The sequence below is a fragment of the Pseudogymnoascus destructans genome, assembly GCF_001641265.1.
Source record: "Pseudogymnoascus destructans isolate 20631-21 unplaced genomic scaffold scaffold_5, whole genome shotgun sequence".
Classification (NCBI taxonomy): Eukaryota; Fungi; Ascomycota; class Leotiomycetes; order Thelebolales; family Thelebolaceae; genus Pseudogymnoascus; species Pseudogymnoascus destructans.
The window spans coordinates 436,372-458,811 of record NW_020167524.1 but is presented as its reverse complement, the minus strand read 5'-3'; the positions used below and the strand labels follow the sequence as shown (position 1 = coordinate 458,811).

General features: G+C 51.4%; 7 protein-coding genes across 7 annotated transcripts; 4 read left to right on the top strand and 3 right to left on the bottom strand.

Moving 5' to 3' along the window:
• The first annotated feature begins 61 nt into the window (after window positions 1-61).
• On the top strand, window positions 62-653 carry VC83_02429 (uncharacterized protein). The gene has a single exon (XM_024466093.1). It carries the CDS (start codon window positions 169-171, stop codon window positions 475-477), a length of 309 nt encoding a protein of 102 aa, XP_024326302.1. The 5' UTR covers window positions 62-168; the 3' UTR covers window positions 478-653.
• A 72-nt stretch (window positions 654-725) lies between these two features.
• VC83_02428 (uncharacterized protein) lies at window positions 726-3,377 on the bottom strand (the record flags this gene model as incomplete). Its single annotated transcript, XM_024466092.1, has 1 exon — window positions 726-3,377. One exon carries the CDS (start codon window positions 3,375-3,377, stop codon window positions 726-728), a length of 2,652 nt encoding a protein of 883 aa, XP_024326303.1.
• A 613-nt stretch (window positions 3,378-3,990) lies between these two features.
• On the top strand, window positions 3,991-4,296 carry VC83_02427 (uncharacterized protein; the record flags this gene model as incomplete). The annotated part of the gene is made up of 1 exon (XM_024466091.1): window positions 3,991-4,296. One exon carries the CDS (start codon window positions 3,991-3,993, stop codon window positions 4,294-4,296), a length of 306 nt encoding a protein of 101 aa, XP_024326296.1.
• A 299-nt stretch (window positions 4,297-4,595) lies between these two features.
• MRS6 (Rab proteins geranylgeranyltransferase component A) lies at window positions 4,596-6,695 on the bottom strand. The gene is made up of 3 exons (XM_024466090.1): window positions 6,400-6,695; window positions 5,356-6,345; window positions 4,596-5,165 (listed from the first exon to the last, which is right to left on the bottom strand). Exons 2-3 carry the CDS (start codon window positions 6,080-6,082, stop codon window positions 4,804-4,806), a joined length of 1,089 nt encoding a protein of 362 aa, XP_024326297.1. The 5' UTR covers window positions 6,083-6,345; window positions 6,400-6,695; the 3' UTR covers window positions 4,596-4,803.
• Window positions 6,696-7,435: 740 nt separating this feature from the next.
• VC83_02425 (uncharacterized protein) lies at window positions 7,436-9,105 on the top strand. The gene has a single exon (XM_024466089.1). It carries the CDS (start codon window positions 7,917-7,919, stop codon window positions 8,988-8,990), a length of 1,074 nt encoding a protein of 357 aa, XP_024326294.1. The 5' UTR covers window positions 7,436-7,916; the 3' UTR covers window positions 8,991-9,105.
• A 2,323-nt stretch (window positions 9,106-11,428) lies between these two features.
• On the top strand, window positions 11,429-12,812 carry VC83_02424 (uncharacterized protein; the record flags this gene model as incomplete). Its single annotated transcript, XM_024466088.1, has 2 exons — window positions 11,429-11,710; window positions 11,983-12,812. Exons 1-2 carry the CDS (start codon window positions 11,533-11,535, stop codon window positions 12,810-12,812), a joined length of 1,008 nt encoding a protein of 335 aa, XP_024326295.1. The 5' UTR covers window positions 11,429-11,532.
• A 6,311-nt stretch (window positions 12,813-19,123) lies between these two features.
• On the bottom strand, window positions 19,124-21,040 carry VC83_02423 (uncharacterized protein). The gene is made up of 3 exons (XM_024466087.1): window positions 19,927-21,040; window positions 19,454-19,878; window positions 19,124-19,405 (listed from the first exon to the last, which is right to left on the bottom strand). The coding sequence occupies exons 1-3, from the start codon at window positions 20,225-20,227 to the stop codon at window positions 19,133-19,135; spliced, it is 999 nt and encodes a 332-aa protein (XP_024326300.1). The 5' UTR covers window positions 20,228-21,040; the 3' UTR covers window positions 19,124-19,132.
• Window positions 21,041-22,440: the final 1,400 nt, after the last annotated feature.

Sequence of the window (22,440 nt, the reverse complement as noted above, 5' to 3'; positions counted from 1 at the left end):
CTCACACCACTCCATAAAGGGACTTCATCGCCTCGAACACCGCGAACCCCGATGTTTTGAACCTCAAAAACAGATACAAAACCATCACCAGTTACCCATAAATACCCCAATATCCCGCATCAATCCCGGATTTCAACGTCGCACAACAACACACACGCATCCGCGAAAATGGTCGCCGTAACCCCCAAGCTGCCGATGCTGCACGCGAACAACAGGCAGGAGATCGGAATCATGATCGGCTTCATCGCGCTGTTCATTATCGTCACGGCGCTCTTCTCCTTCCTCTGGAGCTCTAAGAATAAGCGTCATGATAAGTTTGAGGTGGAGCGCCAGAGGGATCTCAAAGAGCAGGGATGGGGAATGCAGGGGTGGGATAGGTCGGGGAGGGTGAAGAGGGAGGGGAATGAATTGGGTGGTGTGTTTGAACATGCTGAGGAGGTGGGTAGGCCAGGGCAAGAACAGGCGAAGCCTGAGTAAGGGGAGAGGTTGAATTGAGGGAGAGGAGATATTGAACGGGATGTTGGGATGTGGAGTTTTGCTGCGGATACCATTCGTTAAGTGCACGGTTGTATAATATTGGATCTTGGAGTATTCAATTAGTTTGAAATGAGACGACTGTATAAGTCACCATGGTATAAAATAGATATATCAAAACCCCATCGCATCCGATCATGCGTGCTAACCCCCATGCGCCCCGCCAAGATACAATCCCATTCCCAAAAAGCCTATATCGCATAATTCTCCGTATGCAGGAAAATCTCATCCTTACTACCATCACCCCAAATATCTGCCTGCAGCCCCGCCACCGCATTTGCGACATCAATTCTCATCGCCGGCGGTCCACACACAAACACGCACGTCCTCCTCCCAAGGATGCCACATCCATCCGCACCACCCGTCGCCATCTCCTTGAGCATGTACGCCAAGTCCGGGCGGCCGTACTCAGTCGACCAGCCCTCTTTCTTCTTGAGCGGATTCACGAAGGCGAAGCGCATCAGGTTCTTCTGGAACTCGGTTGGTGTGCTAGGGAAACCGAAATCGAAGTCTGCGGCTGCCGAGGGGGCGGGTGCGCCGGTTGAGGGGATGGTGATAAAGAGGTCGAGGGACTTGCCGGTGCGGACATGTGCTGGTGGTGGTGGGGGAGGAAAGGCGCCGGAGCCTTGGGATGGTGTTGATTGGTGTGATTGGGGCCCGTCAGATGGTGGGGGGGGAGGGAAAGAAGCCCGGTTTGGAGATGGCGGGGCATAGTGGAAGTATGGTGCGTTGCGGCCGGGAGATGGAGGAGGGAAGTGGAATTCGCGATTGCTGAGCCTTGATGAGTTCGGCGAGAGGTAGTTTCGCGTGGCGGAGTGCTCATCGTCTGAGCTTTCTCTGCGGCCTTCTAGGGCTCTAAGTGATGCCCTTTGTGCAGAGCCCGGATCAGCTGGGGCGCCATTGAAGATTTGCTTTGGAGGTGGTGGGAAGACGGTTGGCTGTAGGTGTTTCTGGCGCGGTAAGGCTGTAATAGCATCCTGATCTTCCTCTCTCAATTCGCGTTCTCTCTCTGGATCACCCTGTGCCTCATCTCGGATCAGCGCCGAATTCCTTTTCGACGCAATGCCCGCCACAAAGCCGTCCAGCTTGTCATGGAACATGTTACTTAGAGGCCTTGGTGCGCGCTCGCTAAATCCTTGTATCCTGCTCTGTCTTACAGCGGCAGTCACGAAAAACTGGCAAGTCACTGTGTCTGGTGGCGCAAACTCGCGGCAGATGCGGAGCTCCTCTCGGAACCAATCCATCGCCTCAAGCCTCTTCAACGCCCAGATAACTTCGATCTTAAGGGTCACCGCCTTCCCATCTCTCATCCTCTTGATGAGATTCAAGAGCTGTGAAACAATTGCTGTAATACCACTTCCTCCTCCAATCAAAACGACTGTTTCAAAGGCTGCAAGCTCTCTTTGCATCCCACCGTACGGCCCATCAAGGTAGGCTCGATACGTCTGGAATGGGCCCTTCTCGGTTGCTGTCTCAAGCACTCTGCGAGTAAACCCACCGAATGGACGGAAAACTACAGTGCAATCGCGGTACAACTCGCCGTAATCAGATGGGAAATCTTCACTGCACAGCGACGAAATCGTGAAAGGATGGTTGTCGAAGATGGAGATTCCTGGCATTCTCAGGTATACGAACTGGCCAGGGCGCCACTTCATCTGCGTTGGTATGGTGACCTTGATCGCATTCTCGGCCATCAGCTGGATAGCCGCTTCGTCGCCAACCAGGAATGATAGCCTCCTTGGGTTCATCCAGTTCAAATTGAACGCTCTGATGAAATAAGAGAGTGCCCAGATCGTAACGGTGGCGTAGAGGTAACTCCAAGACGTCAGAAAGTTGCGACAATGCCAGAATAGTAAGCCAACGTATGCCACTGAGACCGGGACATGAAGTATGAGGAACAACTCGTACGCCATGCTGCGCAGAAATGGCAGAGATCCAAAACAGAGCCATCCTAGTGGTATGAGACAGGCGATTCCCGTTCCGAAGATGTATCCGCTGGTATTCGGAAACAGGAGTTGGAACTGTTCATATCCCTTGATATCGCTGGCTGCCTGCATGTAAAATGGCACTGTGTGCACGAGTGCGAGGAACAAGCATAGGTATCCGCCCCATCTATGTAAGACATTCAGTCTCTCATGGCTAATCCCAGTTAACATCGTTATCAAATTTGCCTTCATGGACGAAGCCACAATCCATGGAGTCATGGCCACAGCCAGCATCCCGGCTCGGATAGCAACGGGAGGAGAGCCGAAAGCCATGCTTTGCCAGTACAGAGGCTGTGGTAGGAAGCAGTAGAGAGCAACGAACGCCAATGCGATGAAAATGATGCCCACAATTGCCAGGGAGGGAAAACTGAGGCGCTTCTTTTTATAATAGTTGATTTCGGGAATTGGGCGATAGAATATCCATCGAAATAACGCCAGCGTATCATTGATGAAGTTTATCGAAGAAGCAGACGATTGATAGTCCGGTCGAATTGGCTTCTCAATCTCGCGCGGGAAGAGCTGGTCAACCGTGTTGCTTGTCCCTATATTGCTCATGGCATATTCTGACTCTGGCGAATAGGCCAGCATGTGTTTTTGCACCTCTGTTTTGTACAGCGCCTGTCTCATCTTGTCTGTCCACCAGTGGTATACACGCGTCGCCGAGACCAGAAACACCATCACCGCGCAAAAGTATGTCCAGCCCAGCGCATATTTTCCAGCATCCTTCCACGGATCGACTGTGTTTGCTTGGATTTGGCCCGGTAGACTCGACTCCGTCGTCGGTATGTATACCCTCCTTGCTAATTCCACAACCGTATTTGATGCGCCCTCCACCCCTTTTCCTATCAACGTCGACATCCTGCAGGTAACGGTGCGCTTCGGAGGCGGCTTCGTTGGTGTTCAGGTCCGTGAGGCGCACAGAGTCTGTGGCTCGTTATTCGATCCTCCGACACAGCTCATCGATGTGGCTGCAAAACTGGTCGCTGCGGTTCATGGCAGGTTGGGCTGGAAGTGGCCCACGCTCAATCGCAAACAGGGTATATCGACTCGTATTGGGAGTAAGCGGCGAGACGTCTGAGAGAAATGCCAGATTCCTCAAGTGAGTATTATATAGCGAGTGTCGACACAGCCATCTAAATCGCTAGACACGTAAAAATGGGAGAGCAACAGAGAGGAAGGCGAGATGCGACTGGGATAAAGTATTCTTCTTTCGTCGTTCCCAATGAATGCATCACCAGATTCCGAACTTAGTCGCTCGGAAGCACGGGAGGTTCCTACACTACTTAATAAATGTATGTAGGGTGATGATCGTCGCTATCCCTGTAGTAGAGTAGTCCAATAAAAACCCGAGTAATGTTATGGTGCTTTACTGATCGAGCCAATGTGATCGATAGACAGGCTAGTTGACTTGGGACAACGGTGGAGATCGGCAGTTGTGAGTGGCTGAACATTGAAAAATTGTCCCGCTCTTATGCAACTGAGCTTGATGGAGTGCTTGGGCTCTCCTCCAGAGTCGGATGCCGAAGTCTCCGTGAGTGCCCAAACTCTGGCTGGGGGAGGACTGGTGCGTAGATATATGCAAGCCAACTCAGTGCCGGCGCACCTGGGAAACCTTTACCGTCTAGCAGTGCTAGGTGAAAGGCAGGGCAGCGCAAGACCAGATACCTTTTCCGAGGAGCTGAAGACGAAGTGGAAGGAGGTGCAGCAAAATACCGCAAGACAAGCCGGAGGGCCACTGGGGCCAGCTGGGGGGGCGTTAGAGTCGTCCATTGACTGACCAGCACAGATCAGGGTATGATCTGGCAACATGGATTCTTCCCTTCAGTCACCACCCACAAACAACTGTGACGGTGGTGACGATCACGTCCATCGCCACCAATTGCATGGAGCTATTCGGTGGTGGCCGTCTTTCCTTCATGCATAAGGCGCTTACAGGGCGTCGCTGATTCGCCTAGCTCAATTCCGTCCGATCAATCACGGCCCGTGCTACCCTTCGGTTGAGCGGGCCCGACTATGCCGCCTTGGATCGATAGTGGCAGCTTGGCAGAAGCTTCACGATTTGGTCTCGATCCAAGGCGGCATAGTCGGGCCCGCTCAACCGAAGGGTAGCACGGGCCGTGATTGATCGGACGGAATTGAGCCAGGCGAAAGCGCTTTGCGGCACATGATTGCCTCGTGTTGGCTGTCAGGTACTACGGTAGATCGGCAAGAGGTTCGGAAAATAGCATATAATTCATTCATGGGTATGTTGCAAACTCCTAACGCGCCGCCTCTAAAGATGTCATTATAGTCCATCCATGCCATTATCATCATCACCCAATTGCTCTCGAGTCTCGAACACCATATATGGAGATTCCGTTTCAGGACTCCCCATAATACGACGCCATGCGTCCTCGACGCCATCCAATGTAGTATCGTCGAACGACAGGTCCAATGACGAAGATGGCAAGGCACATGAAGTGTTAGACGCCAGGTTCGAAGTTGAAGAACGGCACTGTTCATAATACATCTCGAAGAGAACAGCATCCTGCTCCGAACCCTCCGTATCTGCACGTGAAGCATCCATGAATTTCAAAAGTTTTGACACAGCTGATTCCAAGCGCCCTTTCGGGTTTCGAATATTGGTGGTACTGGCGTATAGTACATCTTAAAATCAATTCATGTTAGCATGTCTTCTGTAACGAGGAACATAGTTAAATGTAAATGAGAAGCATTCATCAGACTGTCAGAGGTTGTATCTTCAAGGGGTATCAGACAATGTAGATAAGTATTCGAGGTTGAATCATCATAGAATGCTTGCATGGTAACGATATGAAAAAAAAAGAGTTGAGCTTACATTGTCCTTGAGGGCACTCCCCCGAGTCGCTCGAATGCACCATGATAAATATCGGCTGCGTTGAGGTTTGACCATCCACATCGACCGCGTCGGCCGGGAAGGCGACAACTGCAACCGCTGCAATCGGGGCACCTTCCACGGTTGAGACGAAGAGAGACGACAGGTCGGAGGAAACGATGGCGACGAGCTTCGAAACCGTCGAGGCGTCCGGGTCGATTTCTTTGATGGCCTTATCTTGCGAAGAGACGTAGTACCGAGACTGAACAGCCTCGTCATTGGTGAACTTGAGGCTAACGTCAGTCGAGCCAGTGTCGATGCCAGAAATGCCAGTGCCCAAAACATAGACAGCACCTCCAACGGCGCCTGCTCTACATCCCACCTGTGCAATCTCTGCACCCCCACCCCACTTTGGGACGACTGCCCCAAAGCCAGGTCCAAATACACCAATTGATGTAAGATGTCTTGCAATCCTAGGCAGGGCATATCGAACAGAAGTAACCGCCGGGGGCTCCAATGACAGGGTCAAAGCAACAAGATATGTCTGCATAGATGGGGGCAGCTGGAACTGTGACGCCAGAAACTCCACGAAGGGAGTATCAGCATGGGTCTCCCATACACCTGTCTGGTTCTCAAAGTCAACAACGAACTTGATGAACTTCATCAGCCCGCGCTTGGCTCTGACATCAATGCTCCTGTCCGAGAAGATATCTTCTCGGCCATTCGGCATGCGCCTCAGCTTTCCAGCTTCATGCGCAGCCGGGGAGGCACCAGAGGTATTTTTATATAACCACCAGTTCCCCACAGCCTGGAACTCCAGTTGTCGGTAGACTTGTGAAGATACCAGCTGTGAGACGAGCTTGGATTTGGCATATATGATCTGCGGCGAGAGTGTAAGAGTGTACGCCCGTGAAGGGGACAGCTTCTTCGCACTCGACGCGCTCGTTTCTGCTTTCCGCAATGACACATTTGAGAATGGCGCGGCAGGGGTAGCTAAACCAGCATTAGTGGACCGAGCTTCAGGCAATCTTCAACGTCGAATCGTACCTGTTAAGCTCTCCACCCAAGCTTCCACTTCCTGTAAGCTGAAGGCAGCTTCGGAGCCACCATAGTAGTTATTCCCATCGACGTGAAGCACCTTCTTGTCCGATCGCGACAGAGCCCTTCAAAGGCTGCGTCAGTCAGACATGACGCAAGCAAAGCAAAGCAAAGCAAGGTTAGGCCAGAGGCACTCACAGTGCCAGTAGAGACTGCTGCAGCCCCGTCCCCTCAATCACGACATCCCAGCTTGTACCAGCGAGGGATTCCATGGTTTTTGGATATTTAAGAAAAGAAAAAGGAAGAAGCAAAAGTTTGTGGGAGGAGTTGTAGGCTACGAAGTTTTTCGGATAGGAATCGCCGGTTTTAGCGCGTTACATAAGCAAGACGCCCCACTATGCAGCAATATCTTCAAAGTTCGCTTGGGCTGGGAATTTCCTCTTCTTCTTTTTCGAAATTATACCGTTTGACCATTGTGTAGCACCGCGTCTTCTATGGCGATGCGAGATGTGAAGGTCCTTTCATTGGGACTCTTCGTTGTCGGACGGGAGACAAAACATGCGTTCCGTATCTACTGCTCTTGAATTTCACCTGACAGAGTAGTTCGAAGTGTTCGATACAGTCCCTATACATCTCGTCAAATAGAAGCAATATATTACCAATTGATCTACTATATCAACCTGCAGCTTGTGCCTCTGTTTCTGCCGGTATTGAAATGTGTATACTCAGCATCAATACGCCGTCTGCGCTAGGAAATTGGGTTTCCAACCACATCCGCCGTTCGCACCACAGCCGGCAAACGGCCAGCCTCGAAAACAGACCCAGTGATATAGTCATATATAGCTCGTATACGCACATTGATAGTTTCCGCAAGCTTGAGTCTGGGCTGGGTTTGGCACAGTCGTGTGTCTCCCCAGCTAGATATATATGTTGGCCCCTTTGCACCCAAACCTCGAATCCATGTCCAAGGATATAATATAGCTCGGCGGACTTCTGGTGACGTAGAATATGTTGTGAAGGAGCCAGACGGGACACATCTAGAATAACGCTGATCTGCTGGGACATTGGTCTTGCGGGGGTGAAGACCCCAATTCCCCGCATTCTCCAAAGTTTCCCCATGTCCGTTTTTGGGCAACACACTTCTGGCCATCCCGCAAATTATATCTCACGTAGAACTTTGAAACTGCCGTGAAAGGCCTATGCAGGAGCTCATGAGATAAATGTCATTTCTCTAATATTTTAGTATGAGCTACTCTGCGCCGTGAGCCTGCTTCCGGAAGGACATATCGGAGGAGAAGGGAGACTACTACTAACCATATGTGGAGTAAGATTTAACTCGGTCTGCCCCGCACATCAACCGTCATAAAGCTTCCAATCCCCAACAATAAGCTTCTTAGGCCCGATTCCCTCTCAGAAATTACAATTGTGCATCCATTGGATCCTTTCCCGCCGCACCAACCCTCTCAATCAATGTTGTGCTAAAAGAAACCCCCACTCACCTCAACCACCACCACAACATCGCCATCATGGCCTCAGCATCAGACCCCCAACAGAGCATGACCAACATCCAACCCACCTCCCTCCAATCCTTCGCCCAAAGACTCCTAGAAGCCAACTCCGTCACCCCCGCCCACGCCACCATCATCGCCAAAGCCCTCGTCCTCGCCGACCTCCGCGGCATCGACACGCACGGCACCCAGCGCCTACCCTCCTACCTCGCCCGCATCCGCAGCGGTGTCCTCTCCCCCACCGCCGAGCCCGTCTTAATCCAAACCACCCCCGTCGCCGCACACATCGACGGGAAGAACGCATTCGGCTTTGTCTCAGCCCACCAGGGAATGGAAGCTGCTATCGAGGCCGCGAAGGTGTATGGCATCGGCATGGTGTCAATTAGCCACTCCAACCACTTCGGTATGTCCGCATGGCTAGTCCAGCAAGCTCTTGATGCCGGTCTGATGTCGTTGGTCTTCACGAATTCGTCGCCGGCGCTCCCAGCCTGGGGCGGGCGCGAGAAGTTGATGGGTGTGAGTCCCATTGCAGCGGGAGCGCCGGCGGGTAAGACGAAGTCGTTTATTCTGGATATGGCACCCAGTGTTGCCGCGCGGGGGAAGATTCATAAGGCGCTGAGGCGGGGTGAGAAGATCCCGGGTGACTGGGCACTGGATGGGGAGGGGAGGCCGACGGAGGACCCCGCAGAGGCGTTGAAGGGCGTTATGCTACCGATGGGGGGCCCGAAGGGGAGCGGGTTGGCTGTGATGATGGATGTGTTCTCTGGGGTTTTGTCGGGGAGTGCGTTTGCGGGAGGAGTGACGGGGCCGTATGATCCGTCGAAGCCGGCGGATGTGGGACATTTTCTTGTGGCGATTAAGCCTGATTTGTTTATGGATTTGGATGCGTTTAAGGAGAGGATGGATACGCTGTATCAGAAGGTCGTGGGGAGTGAGAAGATGGCGGGTGTGGATAGGATTTTTTTTCCAGGGGAGATCGAGCAGGAGACGATGGAGGGGAGGTTGGCTGGTGGGATTCCGTTCGTGCAGGCTGAGATCGATGCTTTGAATGCGGAGGCGGTGCTCGTGGGCGTTGAGAAGTTGGAGGTATAGATGGTATAGGTTTGATGGAAGTGATGTGAAAGAGGTATTCGAGAGGAGGCTTTCGGAGCGACGTTTATATCTATCGTTGTTCAGTAATAATTAATGAATCTATACTATTTAACTGCTTCAACCTCCAATATAACTTATCTGAGAACAAACAAGAACTCCAGACCTGGCCATTACCATCACCCTCTGGGCTATTTAATGTCTTGCGATATGTTTAGTTGATGAACTTGGGCGCTCCTGGGTGTGAACAGTCACTCAACGATGTGCCTTGAGTAGAGAGTGGGAAAGCGATGGGATCTGGGCATGGCAGGGGCATCGCAGACACAGTTCGACGAAGAGAACAGTATATACAGACATAAATCAGGGAAATACAGAGCCAGAATCACAAAGAGTTGCCAGATTATTGACATCAAAGCACACGGAGTTTAAAGGGATACTAGATTTCAGAGCACGATTGAATCAGGATAGTATTCAATCCAGTACTCAGAGCCGTCAGCTACCAGCCCAAGCCGAAAAAATACAGCAAATATGCGTTGTTTTTCCATCCATATCCCAAGCTCAATTAACCCTTACCTCGCCCACAGAGGAGTGAGCCAACGCTACGGGAATGTCGGCCAGGAGAACCAAACCCAGGACGAACTCTGGACTTACAACTACTCACCGCAAAACCTCCTCCAAAGCCCCTTACTCAACATCAAAATGTTTGCTACACTTCGCTACACTTCGTGACAAATCTTTTCCCACACTTGCAACTGTACTACGTAAACCCGCCCCCCAACTCCCCAACAACAAGGAAGAAGGACAACGCAACCCCTGCCCCCCTCCCAATCCAGCCACCACTTCTCGCCATGCATTCGAATTCGGCCCCCCCGCAAGGGACTTCCATACAACACTCAATGAACTCATCGTCTGTCATGTCTGTCCATGTCTGAGCTATCGGAGCCATACCGATTGTTTGAGTTGAAGCGGTCATGCTGATTTTGTATCGCTGCGTATCTGCGATGAGGCTTGAGAGTAAAGGACGTGGAAAGTTGGCTCTTAAGAAGTGGGAGGGAGGCCCTTCTTATAGACCTCGGTCAGATACGACGAGCTAAGTTGCTGATCAATCATCACATGGTCTTGCCTCTCTTTGAGGCAGTGCATTACTGCAGAGCTCGAGCTAATGGTATTTCAGGGGTAAAATCAGATTGGTGAGCTGCAGAAACCCCTGATCTGGCCGTTTCTTGCGCTTGTGAGTGGAGAACAGCTGCATCCTCCGCTAGATAGGCTGAGGGCTGCATAACCCCCTTGATCTTGGTCATGTTGGTTTGTAATGGCGAGCTTCAGCTGAGTTCCGGACTCACCGTGCGCTGCATTTCCGCGAGGCAAGGCAGACTGATTGCGAATGAGCTTATAGACCTGAAAGGAGCTGAAAGAAGAGTTGCACAGCCGGACGCTGAAATGGGAACGTTGATGCTCGAGATGGTGGAGGTATTGCGCCATTATCATTTCCAAGGTGTCAGGCGCTTTAATGGGAGTCTAGCCAAGGAATTTCCTTATCTGAGACTATCCTGTCTTGTTGTTGTAGCGGGATGCAGAGGCAACATATCCATTGCTTACGTGTCATTATTGATGAGGAAGGAGCTGTGTGGTGCACTAACGGCTGGATCCAGAGGGGGTGGCGGTTTTATATGACTGGTGTTTAAAAGGCGGTAGTCGAAATGGGAAGAGACAGCAATGAACCACATGTCTTGGAAGGATATTCTTGAATGATATTTGTAGGATGCGTTGACTTTGGTCCATATCAATGCATTCGACTTTGGCTTAACTAGCCACTTCCGAGTTTAGTTCTACTTTCCAGGTGGTTAGACCAGGGGAGGGGTGTTACAGAATTTGAGGGCGGATCACTGGATGGACCACCCGTCCGTTATCGACAGAACAGTATAAGTAGCCGGTATCAAGAAGCTGGAAAGGATATCTGTTGTCACTGAGTATTTTGTTTGATATCAACAGTCCATTTATTTCCACTCTATCTACATAATAAATCTCATCTGCTCAATTATCTCTTTAAATTTCCTTACCACAGGTAGCAAATTATTACCCCACTGTACCTTACTCTAGTTTCAGAATCAGTCGGTCCCTTCGTGGAAGAGAACAGCTTGATTTTAGCAGAGAAGAACTTACTTTTCGAAATCACAACTTCAGCCTGCCCGAAATAAGAACAAACTGGTGTGGGAATTTTCTGCACAGCTACTGGCCAAGGACTTCACCAGGTAGGGAATATCGAGAAAATAGAATACTCTGAAGCTAACGGGAAACAGTTGGATGCGTCGATTTGGGCACATTTCGATGCATTCGCATCTGGCTTAACTAGCTACTGCTGCGTTTATTTCTACTTTGTAGGATACAATAAATTTCAGCTTGGATATTAGGGTAGACATGTTATATGGGACGTTTTTTTATCTCATGCTCAATATTCTCAGAAAGGGATAGATGTGTGTATGCTTATAGACTCAATCACCACATTTGCTGCTCTCGCCATAATCTTTGACTCTGCTCATGCCTTATGTTCAGCATGCAGATCATCTGCATTCTTCATGTCTTTCTCTATGTCGCGAGAGTTGAGGAATCCCTTCTTCCTGCTGCTATGATTGCGAGTACGCGAGATGGAGCGCTTGGCGATAATATCGGAAGCTTCCAGGAATGCTTGAGGGGAGATGTCCGCGTCTGGATGACGCAAGGTGGTATTGCGATCTAGAGCGTTAGGCCATATAGATGAGTAAGAAGACAATGGCACTGTCCTTTACTGAAGGGCTCAGGAAATCCAGTATATCTGGCGCCGTTGAGCTTCTTGTCTTGCGCCATTTTTTGTCTTGTATGCCAACGATTGCTATAGCCTTTGTACATCTATCCTGATCTATAATAAGTTTCCATGGCAAGAGAAGTGTACGCGGCAAGCATGCCATCTTCTACTTTGACAGCTCGTGCTGCTTGTGTGTCAAGTCTCCTCCACCAGGGGCATCCATTTTTGTTGGCACCGAGGAATTCTCCGCAGGATCACATGCCATCACTTCAAGATCACAGATCGTCTCCTTTGGCAACCTCACATACTGCCTGGAATATGTTAATGCCGACGAAGTAACCTATCAATCGAATTTAAACGCATACTTCAGATGGTATCTCTCAAGACCTGCCCCTCCGCCTGACATATCTGCTACGCCATCCCCGTGGGACTTCACGCTCGATGATTGGGTATGCAAGGGAACAGCGGGCTCAGGAGGGTTTGGAACAGTTAGTGCAGCAAAGCACAGAGTCACTGGGGAGCCAGCGGCAGCAAAGACTATAGTGAGGACTTCGAAAACGATGAGGGATATTGCGGGAGAGCTTTCTATTCTGGATCATCTACCTAGCCATCCACAACTATTGGTTAAGCGTGGTGTCTACTATGAGCGTGGAGATACCTGGTTTACCAGCCCAGAAAACGAAGACGACGAACGTCATGGTCTGCCGGCCCGCCCAGAGAGAGTCGTCTTTATCATCCAGCCTTTTGCTAGGCTTACACTCACCGAGATGTTGTTGAAGTTGTCCCCAGACCTGAGGATCATAGCGTTTTACCAATTACTGCAAGGGGTGCATGCTCTGCACAATGCAAGCCCTTTCCCACTTCTCCATCGAGATCTCAAGCTTTCTAACATTGGCGTTGTGTCGTACGATGAACGCAGAATAGCGGTGGTGATTCTTGACTATGGGCAAACCGTCCAGATTCACTCACAGAGGCCAATCAGTGGAAAGGCAGCACTCCTGGATACCAAGCGCCGGACATGCTACATTAGGTCCATGGTGTAGGTCTCGATATCTGGTCTTGCGGAATTATCGGTCTCAGAATGTTTGTTCCAGAGTGGCAGGTTTCCTCTCATATCCCCGTCCAAGCAGATTTTCAGAAAGGAGTCGGGATACTAGCGTCTCGCAAATCAACTACGCCTGAACATCTCATTGCCCAGATGCTAAACTTGGAGTCTAACAAACGGCCTTGCTTCATCCTTGCTTTGCCACTACTGCCAAAAAGTCAAGTACTTCAATTAACCCAGCTGGCAAACGATATAGGGAGGATTGAGCGTACATTGAGCGTATATCGCAATAATGCTTTGTGGCAACGCTGAAGGTTCTCCTATCTCGACATATTTCCTTCAACAGGGGTACGATGGTATCGTACGAGAACACTGGGAAATATGCCTTAACTTAGACGTTCTAGTCTCCTCCGTCGTCGTTCCAGTCGACAGCCCCAATACCTAGTGCCGTGGTACTGGTTTCTTGCCACCCGGTCCAGCAGTGCGTTTGCACAACAGATGATGTGCGAGGGCGGCGATACTGCCCGTTGCAGTTGGCGCCGCTGGGAGAGGCGCCTCGAGGGGGCCTTGTTTGAAGGCTAGGTTTCGATAGCCGGACAAGAGGTGGGATAATAATAACTGCGTTATAGCCCTGACATAAATGACTCCTGTGCATAGCAATATTGTCAATATTTATCTCATCACTAACTCACTAACCCCTCGCCCTAGCGCCACGAGCCCCCTCACAACGTGCTCAGCGCCAGTAGAAAGCGTGGCGAGGAGGTACCTCTAATAACAGTTTCTAGCTCGCGCTACAGAGAAGATCCTGACCGAGTTCCTCTATATCAGAGCTTGTTAAGTCAGAGCGCGAGGAGAGATAGCCGGGCACGTCCATCGTCTGGACAATTCTACTGCCTCGGCCTCGTCACACTAGCATTTGAGACATGTGTTTTGTGATTGAAACTTGAATGGCACAAGAAGCGGGAGGCCTACTGTGCGGAACATCCTGCAGCGCCGTCCGGCCGCGTTTGACGCTTGCCACTCATGAGGCGCCGACTCTAAACTGGGGAGAGCTGGCTTGTATCGGCCTGGGCTGCATGTCGAGAAAGCAAGCTACCGCTGTTCCCCCCCGAACACAATCCAGCATTGTGCAGAAATGGTGATAACCTGCAACCGTCGGTATTCCTGTGACTGCCATGCAGCGCCTGGCGGGTTTCAAGTTTGACAACCCCGGCGAGTCGCACAACGGGATAACATGCATACGCAGGCTGTCCCCATGTCTCCCTCCCTACATACGATTCAAGTGTCAGTAGAATAGCAATATAAATGACATGTGACATATATACCAACAAACTATCACATTCCATCCCATCGTTCAGCACATTCGTGAAACGCGGCCCTAATCCAATTGGTAGTAGAGGCGTGATGGTGTGCCTCCAGCCCCAGCTTTCGCCGCGGAAACATCGTCCCACAACGAAAGCGAAGGCGGCCTGTGCCCCAGTACAAACCCCATCATTGCACCCTGGACAGGAGCTACTGTGCGGTAAGCTGGACGCAGCTGTGTTGCCGACAGAATGGTACGACAGAAGGGAGTCTGAGCTTCGGTAAAGCTATGGGCAAGGGATGGTGCATGGCTGCTGATCATCTGAGGGCCTGGGCGGCCACCACGGCTTGTATTAAGAATGTATCTGCTTCCCCCTTTTGGACGCAGCGTAGAGCATTACTGCATTCTGCTCAAGCTGGACCGGAAGCACCATGCATATGTCTTGAAGACTTGAAATTGTTCATAGTTGTCCTTGTCGTTAATTGCAATCAATTCCGCTATCTGAGGTCAATTTGGCTAAAGGAAACGTTACCGGAGTAGGGATTGCGGCCATAACACATCATATTATGATATAGCTAAGGATAGGGCCTAGAAAGATCAATCAATCCTACAAAACAATTTCCTAATGTATACATTAATATTGTCCGCTGAGGTAATAAAGAGAGTAAATTAGAGTACCTCCCTCTTACCTCTCTACTGCAGGCAAACGCCCTGTCGGGACTGTCATGAAACGCATTCTCTCGATGAGGATCGCCCACGTTGCCTTTGTAGCCTCAAAACAAGGGTGACTCTCCGTTCCCAGGAGGGAACCCTGTTGTTGTTCTTGGCGGGGGCCAGGAATCTCAATGTGACTGAAGAGGCCCTGGGAGCTGGGAGGGCGTATGGAGCACAGCGGACGTGACGGCATACACCCGGTCGACTGGAATAGGAGCTAAGTGAGACTGAAGCTGTTCAGAGAGAGCTAGAGCTAGGGATAGCATGCGTGTAAGCTCTCCACAACACTAGCTGTGGAGCTCTGTCTGTAGGGTACAGGATGTAGAGACAGGGAGCAATTTAGCTATGTAATCCATTGTCTCTTTGAGGCAATTATAGCGTCGGAGCAGCGTTGTGGACATATGTCGGTGCAGGGAACCAGGGAAACAGAGCTGTTTTGCTGTGAATAACTATCCCAACACAGCCTGGACACTCCGTTATTTTCTGAAGGGAGGGGTGAGGCCCCTAGGAGGCCCTAAGGAGCCCCAGTGAGGCCTCAAGCGACAACGATTATGACTACGATGGTAGGCTACAGGGGATATTCTGTTGGAGCGATGCAGCAACTAACTACTCAGCATACTGGGAACAGGAGCCAGTCGCTCCGTCCCCCACAGCGCAGGAGAGGCCACTCAGAGCGTCCCCAGTGGGCGTAGGGTAGCATTGAGCGTCCTCTCTCCGACAAGCAGACAGGCAGCCCTCCGTTAATCGACAGGACCCCACACACCACCTCGTAGCAAACAGCAGCAGCGGCGCTCCACTAATGGCGGTTGAGAGCCCACATCGCTGATTCTAGCCACTGCTTCGGCGTCGTCGGGCACTGCCAATCCTAGCGATGGGACTGTCGGTTTTGGTAGTGCTTGTGGTGTATGTGTGTATGTGTCGGCGAGGGGGGGGTGATGGTGATGATGATACAGTACTCCGTACGCCGCCATAAGTATGAATACAGGTCTGTGCTTAAATTGCAGTAAACGAGTGTCTTTTTGTATGGGAGAAGCACAGACGTGTATGCATACTTATGGCGCCGTACTGTAGGTGTTGTCGATCGGTAGGCCCACTGCCTGATTGCAACAGGGCAGGGCAGGGCAGGGCAGGGCAGGGCAGGGCAGGGCAGGGCAGGGCAGGGCAGGGCAGGGCAGGGCAGGGCAGGGCAGGGCAGGGCAGGGCAGGGCAGGGCAGGGCAGGGCATGGGAAGTCAGTGTAACGCGAGACAACACAGACAGGATGCACCTTGCAGGCGGCGCTGCCCTTCCCGCGACTTGTTCTTCGGTGTCTTGTTGGTGATATCCAACTGCGTCTATGACTCATTGGTCACTCGGGGTTCGATATCACAAATACCGCTCGCTGCTTGACTGCTTTTGTCGCCAGCTCCACGAGTTGGTTGCTGGTGCAATATTTGCATGTGTGCGTGCACAAGCACACACAATCCTCCTCCCGTAACAGAGCGTCGGGTGGTACGTACATACATACATAACGCCGCTGTCTGTCTGATCTGCGGACTTGGGAACAGTATCGGTGTGCCGCAGGGTGGCTAGCTGCGTTGCGACCCTTCGCCTCCACGGTGGCAGGTAGTAGTAGCTTTGACTCCATTTCTGGCCTTGATGGGGCGGCGTTGGTGGTTCGCCCCCCGCGGAACACATTGTGGTGCGGGATGATGGGGCTGTCTCTCCCAGAATAGAAGTCGGGAGGGGTGGAGGTTGTTGGGTCGGGCTATTTCCCTCATAGTTTAACAATCCCAGTATGTTTACCAGTATGTTGCTTGCGTGCTTGCTTGGCACAGTCGAAGATGGTTCGAGACTTGCATGCCTAAATCAATTGGGGAATGTTTTGAAGGGATGGAACATGGGATAGGAAGTCCCTCTCTCCCAACCAACTTTGGAGGATGCTAACCCTAGTCCATGGCATAACAGCACACCATCAATTGTGCTATGTTGACGAGAGCGCACATCGGTGGCAACAGGAGACAAAATCCAAGATATCGAAAGGAAAAACACCGCACCTGGCCCACCAACTTGCACTTTATGCACCGCTCATCAAAGGCATTAGCACCAAGCATATTCCCTCCCAACCTAGACAGCGCCGCCAGATCAGCAAGGCACTCCGCAAAATGTCTCGTCCATCGCTGCGTGCCGGACGGCAGCATCCTACCCGTCCGTCGCGTAGGATCCTCATCATGCCTGTCTTGCCTGCCTGTAATCCGCTCTGTATGTAGTGGTATGCTTGTGACGTATCAGAAACTCCCATCGCACAAAAAATGCACAGCGGCAGGGTAGCTTCTCCTTCCCCTTTTGCCCACAACGCCACTTATTATTTTTTCTCCTCCCGTCTTGCGCTCCTAGCATTGCTGCCCTGCGACGCTCTGCCCTGCGACGCCCTGCCGCCTGCTCCGCTGAACCCCCACGAATTTGCTGGTCCCAGCATAATCCCATGGATCTGGATGGCGATGAATAGAGTGTTCTACACCCCATCCCCCCCCTACCCCCGTTACCCTAGCCCCCTACCCCCGTTACCCTACCCCCCTACCCCCTATCCCCCGCCTCCCCCGCCTCCCCAAAGCCAAAAAAACGTGTGTGATGTCGTCGCCCTGGCAAGTACCAGTACCTCCCCCCGTCCTTCCTGGTCGTTCGCGGATCATCTACCTGCAGCGCAGATCAGCATCTAGACCACTGACAAGTCGGCGCGGGAGCGTGCCAGATAAGATCGTCCCCGTTAAGCACGTGAGATGCACATTGCCCTCCCTCTCGCCCCCGTGTGTGACCGTGTGTGACCGTGTGTGGCGCGGCGGGGGAGGTACTGCTCATTTCGGAGGAGGCGGCGTGTCAAGCAGGTGTACTGGTACTTTGACCCGTTATCCTACGACACTGTTGGTTGTAGTCCGTAGAGTGGCTTTGCTCAGCGTACAGGAATCAGGAATTGGGTAAAGAAGAAGAGGAGATTCTGTGGACTTACAATACTCATACATATTGTACTGTCCCTGTATGTATTGTTCCTGATTTACTGCCGTGCAAGTTATCACCGTATGTAGAGACGGGAAGTACACGTTATTTTGTGATTTCCTGCAAGTCTCACATAGCTGTCTCACCGTAAAGTATCAGATACCTCAATTTGCTTCTTTCCATCCATACTATACCATACTATACTTGCTACGTAGACCGTATTCTGTGCTGTCTCTGGTTGTACCCTCTACCCGTTCTTGAGATGAAAGGCCCGTCCTGAGGTCCGTCCCGTAGAGCCGCTAACAGACGCGGTCTCTCACTGTGTCACAGACTTAAGACAAGGTTGATGGGGCGGGGAGGTTCTATCAGCGGCTAGCCTGGGAATAAGGGACAGAGACGGACGAGGGTGACAGGCAAGATGCGCCTCCCCGTTTCAGCGCGCTCCCTTACAGGTCAGTTCGCTACCAGCGGTTTCCTGCCTGTCGCGGTCATGACATTTCCACAAACAGCAAGCAGTACTAGCCGAGGGAAATCCGCGAGGCGTTGTGTCTCAACTATAGGCTTTTGAAGACTTTAGGGCTTATGGGTTTAGATCCTACTTCTGGCTCGGTACATCGCCGACACAGAGTGACGTACTGCCCGTCAAGCAAGCGTTTGCGAAGGGCTTCAATCCATCTAGCTTGGGAGAGAGTATGTAAGTTAGGGTGTTATGATATCAGATTACGAGCTATGATCGTTACAGCGATGGTAGTCTCGGATTCCGAACTCCCTCTAGGGCAGGGAGGTTGGGGGGGGGTACAGAAACTCCCAGCCGGGCTCCGTATTACATGTATTATACTGGCGGATCTTAAGACTTGGGATGGATAGTCCAAAGGAATATGGAGAAGAGAGTCAGTCTCACCAGCGGAGTGGCATAAAAATAGAGACTTATGTATGTGGAAATGGATATGTTTGCATTTCGTATTGTGATTAAATTTTGTGTGTTTATCTTCTCTTCACATCGCTGAATCGAAAGTGGTCGCCCTGGGCGTTCGTTATCGTATGAACGCTTTCTCGTGAGAAAACCAAAGTCTCGTAATAACTAAATAACCCCCCACCCCGTAATAGCCATTCTTTCGCCTCAAGTAACTCCCAATTTCTTTGCAGTTATATCTTCTCCCCCCCCGTTTTTCAACAAAAAACGCTCCCCCCTAAAGTCCAACGCAGACCCACTTCTCAAACGCCCCCCCCCCCAAGCCCCCGTTTCGCCGTCCTAAATAATAATATGTCAGATAGATAGAAAATCGATTGATCGCTCGCATCCCCCCCCTCCCGACCCCGTCCCATGTCTCAAGTCTCAGCAAATGCCATCCCCATGCACCCCCGCTCGTGGCGCTTCATGTTACTCCGCACGCTAAACTTCTTGCCGCATCCGCGGACGGGACAGCGGAAGGGCTTCTCGCCCGTGTGGCTGTGGCTGTGAATTTTGAGGCTGGAGGGGCGCGAGAAGGCTTTGTTGCAGGTTGGGCAGATGTAGCGGTCTTGCGGGAGGGGGAAGCACGAGGAGGAGGGGGCGATGTAGTGGTGGTGTTGCCAGGGGTTTGTGGAGGGGGGTGTTGTGTACTGTGGTTTTATTAGTTGAGTAGAAAAATGGGAATGGGCTTGACGTACCTTGAGAAGTGGCCGTTGTTGGTAGTATACTCCGTCTGGGAGTGGAGGGTTTTCAGGCATAGGAGGAGGGTAGTAGCCGTTCATTTGCTGAGCTGGTGCCACAGGGTACGAAGATTGAAGGCCATATTGCGGTTGCGATAGAGCAACGGAAGCTCTCCGCGGTTCTGCGCCTGAAAATCCCTCTCTCTCTGGGTTAAATCCTAAGTTGCCAGTGGGTCCGGGTTGAAAGCTGTAAGCTGCGGGTGTCGACGCACAGCTGTATTGCGAGGTGGAGGAGATGGATGAGGACGGGGAATGGCGGCTTTCGGGCGCCGAGTCAGGGTGCGTGGGTGGAGTGAGTGGGAGCGACTGTCGCGGCGTCGTCGCTGCGCTGGAGGGTGTGTAGTGTGCGGAGTTCTTACGGCTATCGGATGTATGTTGGGACACTTGTGGTGCGTTAGATGGGGGTCAAGGGAGGGGAATGGAGGGCTTACTTGGACGAGACTGTTCATGTTGCTGAGAGGGATTGTTGTCTGCGATTCCGAGAAGGCTTGATATTGAAGGGAGAGAGCATTTTGCGATTTCCTCCATCGGAGGAGACGGCGGCGGTTGCGGGACTTGAACGTGCGAGTATGACTGTGTTGGTTGTGCGTATGATCCTGCGAAGCTGCCGTCGTAGTACTCTGAATACTTCTGTGCTTGGAACCTTTGCTGCCCAAACTGCTCCTCTGAGAGATAATTCACAGCCACCGGTTGTCTCACCTTCCTCTCGTGCACCAGGTTCGAGAGATTCATTGCCGGGAAGGGTTGGTCAAGGTGGTGTAGCAACTGTTGCGCCAAACAACGCGCGGACGAAGGCTATCTCTGTCCGAGCAGGCCTGCCTTTAGAAACGGTAGATTGCGATCTGTGACTGAAGACCAAAGAGCAACCGGGTGACAAGTACTATCTGAAAGCTGCTGGCAGAAACTGATAACGACGGCGTCTATCAGGTCCGCGAACGTTGATGGTGGACTGTGCACGAGTCGCTGTAGGGTCCAGGTAGCGGACTTGTAGAATTAATTAGAGGGCGACAAGATACTGAAGCAGTGATGTCTGAACCAGGAGTCGCTGTATGGCCTCGCAAACGGTTCTGGTTTCGGCTGCGCTGTTCTCAAAAGCCAGCAGTAGCGCTTGATGAGAATGAGAGCCGAACTGTTGCCGCTGAACGATCCGCTCGTTCAGATCAGTGGCTCCTTCGAAGAATAACCCCCTCGAATCTTTATTAAACTGCACGGCTGCGATACTCGACCAGAAAGCGAACAAGTTGAACGGGTAATCAGATCGGATGGTAGCAAATCCAGAATGCAGTGGTGGGTTGAGGTTATTAACAGGCGAGATTGCACCTTTCAAGAGTGAGGGTAGAGAAGACGAGGAGAGACGTTGGAAATCGAACGGGCGTATTAAATGGTAACACAAAATAACTGTTTAGAGAAACTCGGGGCTCGGGGGGATATATAGTGGTTCAATAAGGTATTGGTATTGTTGGAAAAGACGTGGAAGTTGGGGAAGATTACAGACGAAAGAGAGAACCAAGTGGGATGATATAATATAAGTGGACTACGGCTAGTCATGAGCAGGCGTAGGCGGCCTGGGAGTAATAGTAGGAGTAAAGTATGGTATGTATGTACATTGAGTGTACTGGGTATAGAGTGTACTGGGTATAGAGTGTACTGGGTATACAGTGTACTGGGTATACAGTGTACTGGGTATACAGTGTACTGGGTATACAGTGTACTGAGTATAGAGTGTACTGGGTATAGAGTGTTGGGTATAGAGTGTACTGGGTATAGAGTGTACTGGGTATAGAGTGTACTGGGTATAGAGTGTACTGGGTATAGAGTGTACTGGGTATACAGTGTACTGGGTATACAGTGTACTGGGTATAGAGTGTACTGGGTATACAGTGTACTGGGTATAGAGTGTACTGGGTATAGAGTGTACTGGGTATAGAGTGTACTGGGTATAGAGTGTACTGGGTATACAGTGTAATGGGTATACAGTGTAATGGGTATACAGTGTAACTACTGGGTATACAGTGTACTGGGTATACAGTGTACTGGGTATACTGGGTATACTGGGTATACAGTGTACTGGGTATAGAGTGTACTGGGTATAGAGTGTAATGGGTATACAGTGTACTGGGTATAGAGTGTACTGGGTATACTGGGTATACTGGGTATACCCAGTACACTCTATACCGCTACAATCTACAATCCCACACGGAACCGCCAAGGCGAGTCCTGGGCGGCAGTTTGAACGGACAGTTAGTTGGCAGGCAAGGATGGCAATGGGAACCTTCGTTGGAGGGGGGTTGTGCACAGTATGAATCGAGCAAAGATGAACGACACGGCATTGAGAGGAACAATTGCGCGGGCGGGCGCGCAGGAACTGTCAATTCCAGATATGTGTGCGGTATTCCGGTATTGCGGTATGTGCGTTTCCACTCCTGCGTCGGATTTCAGAGTGGTCACAGCCTTTTCCCGCCGCCGTCGCCTGCTCGACCAAGGAAGTGTGCTGTTTCCTCCCATGCATTGCATGATTGATGCATTGGGGATGTGCTCTAATGCTGGAGAGTCAAGGAAAGAGGTTGCATGAGGCTTTTTTTACTGGGGCTTACGACTTTTCCGTTGGACCTTGGAGAGACGAAGAACGTTAGAGGATCTTCCAGCTCGTGGGTTGGAGGGGGGTGCAGGGGAGGGTTCAAGGGAGGGAGGGATGCAGACTGGATGGGATGGGAGGATCATGGCATGGGAGCATGGCAATGGTATGGGTATGGGTTATGGATATGGGTGGGCATGGCGGGCATGGCGGGCATAGCATAGGCTTTGTCGGGGTGACTATAAAAGCCACGTACAGGGCTGCGCGCAAATCGATGGTGCATCTCGCCTCATGTTTTATATGTAATCGATACATGAGTTTATGCTGTTGTGCACACATTCCGGGGTCCCATGCTCGATCCACTCACAAA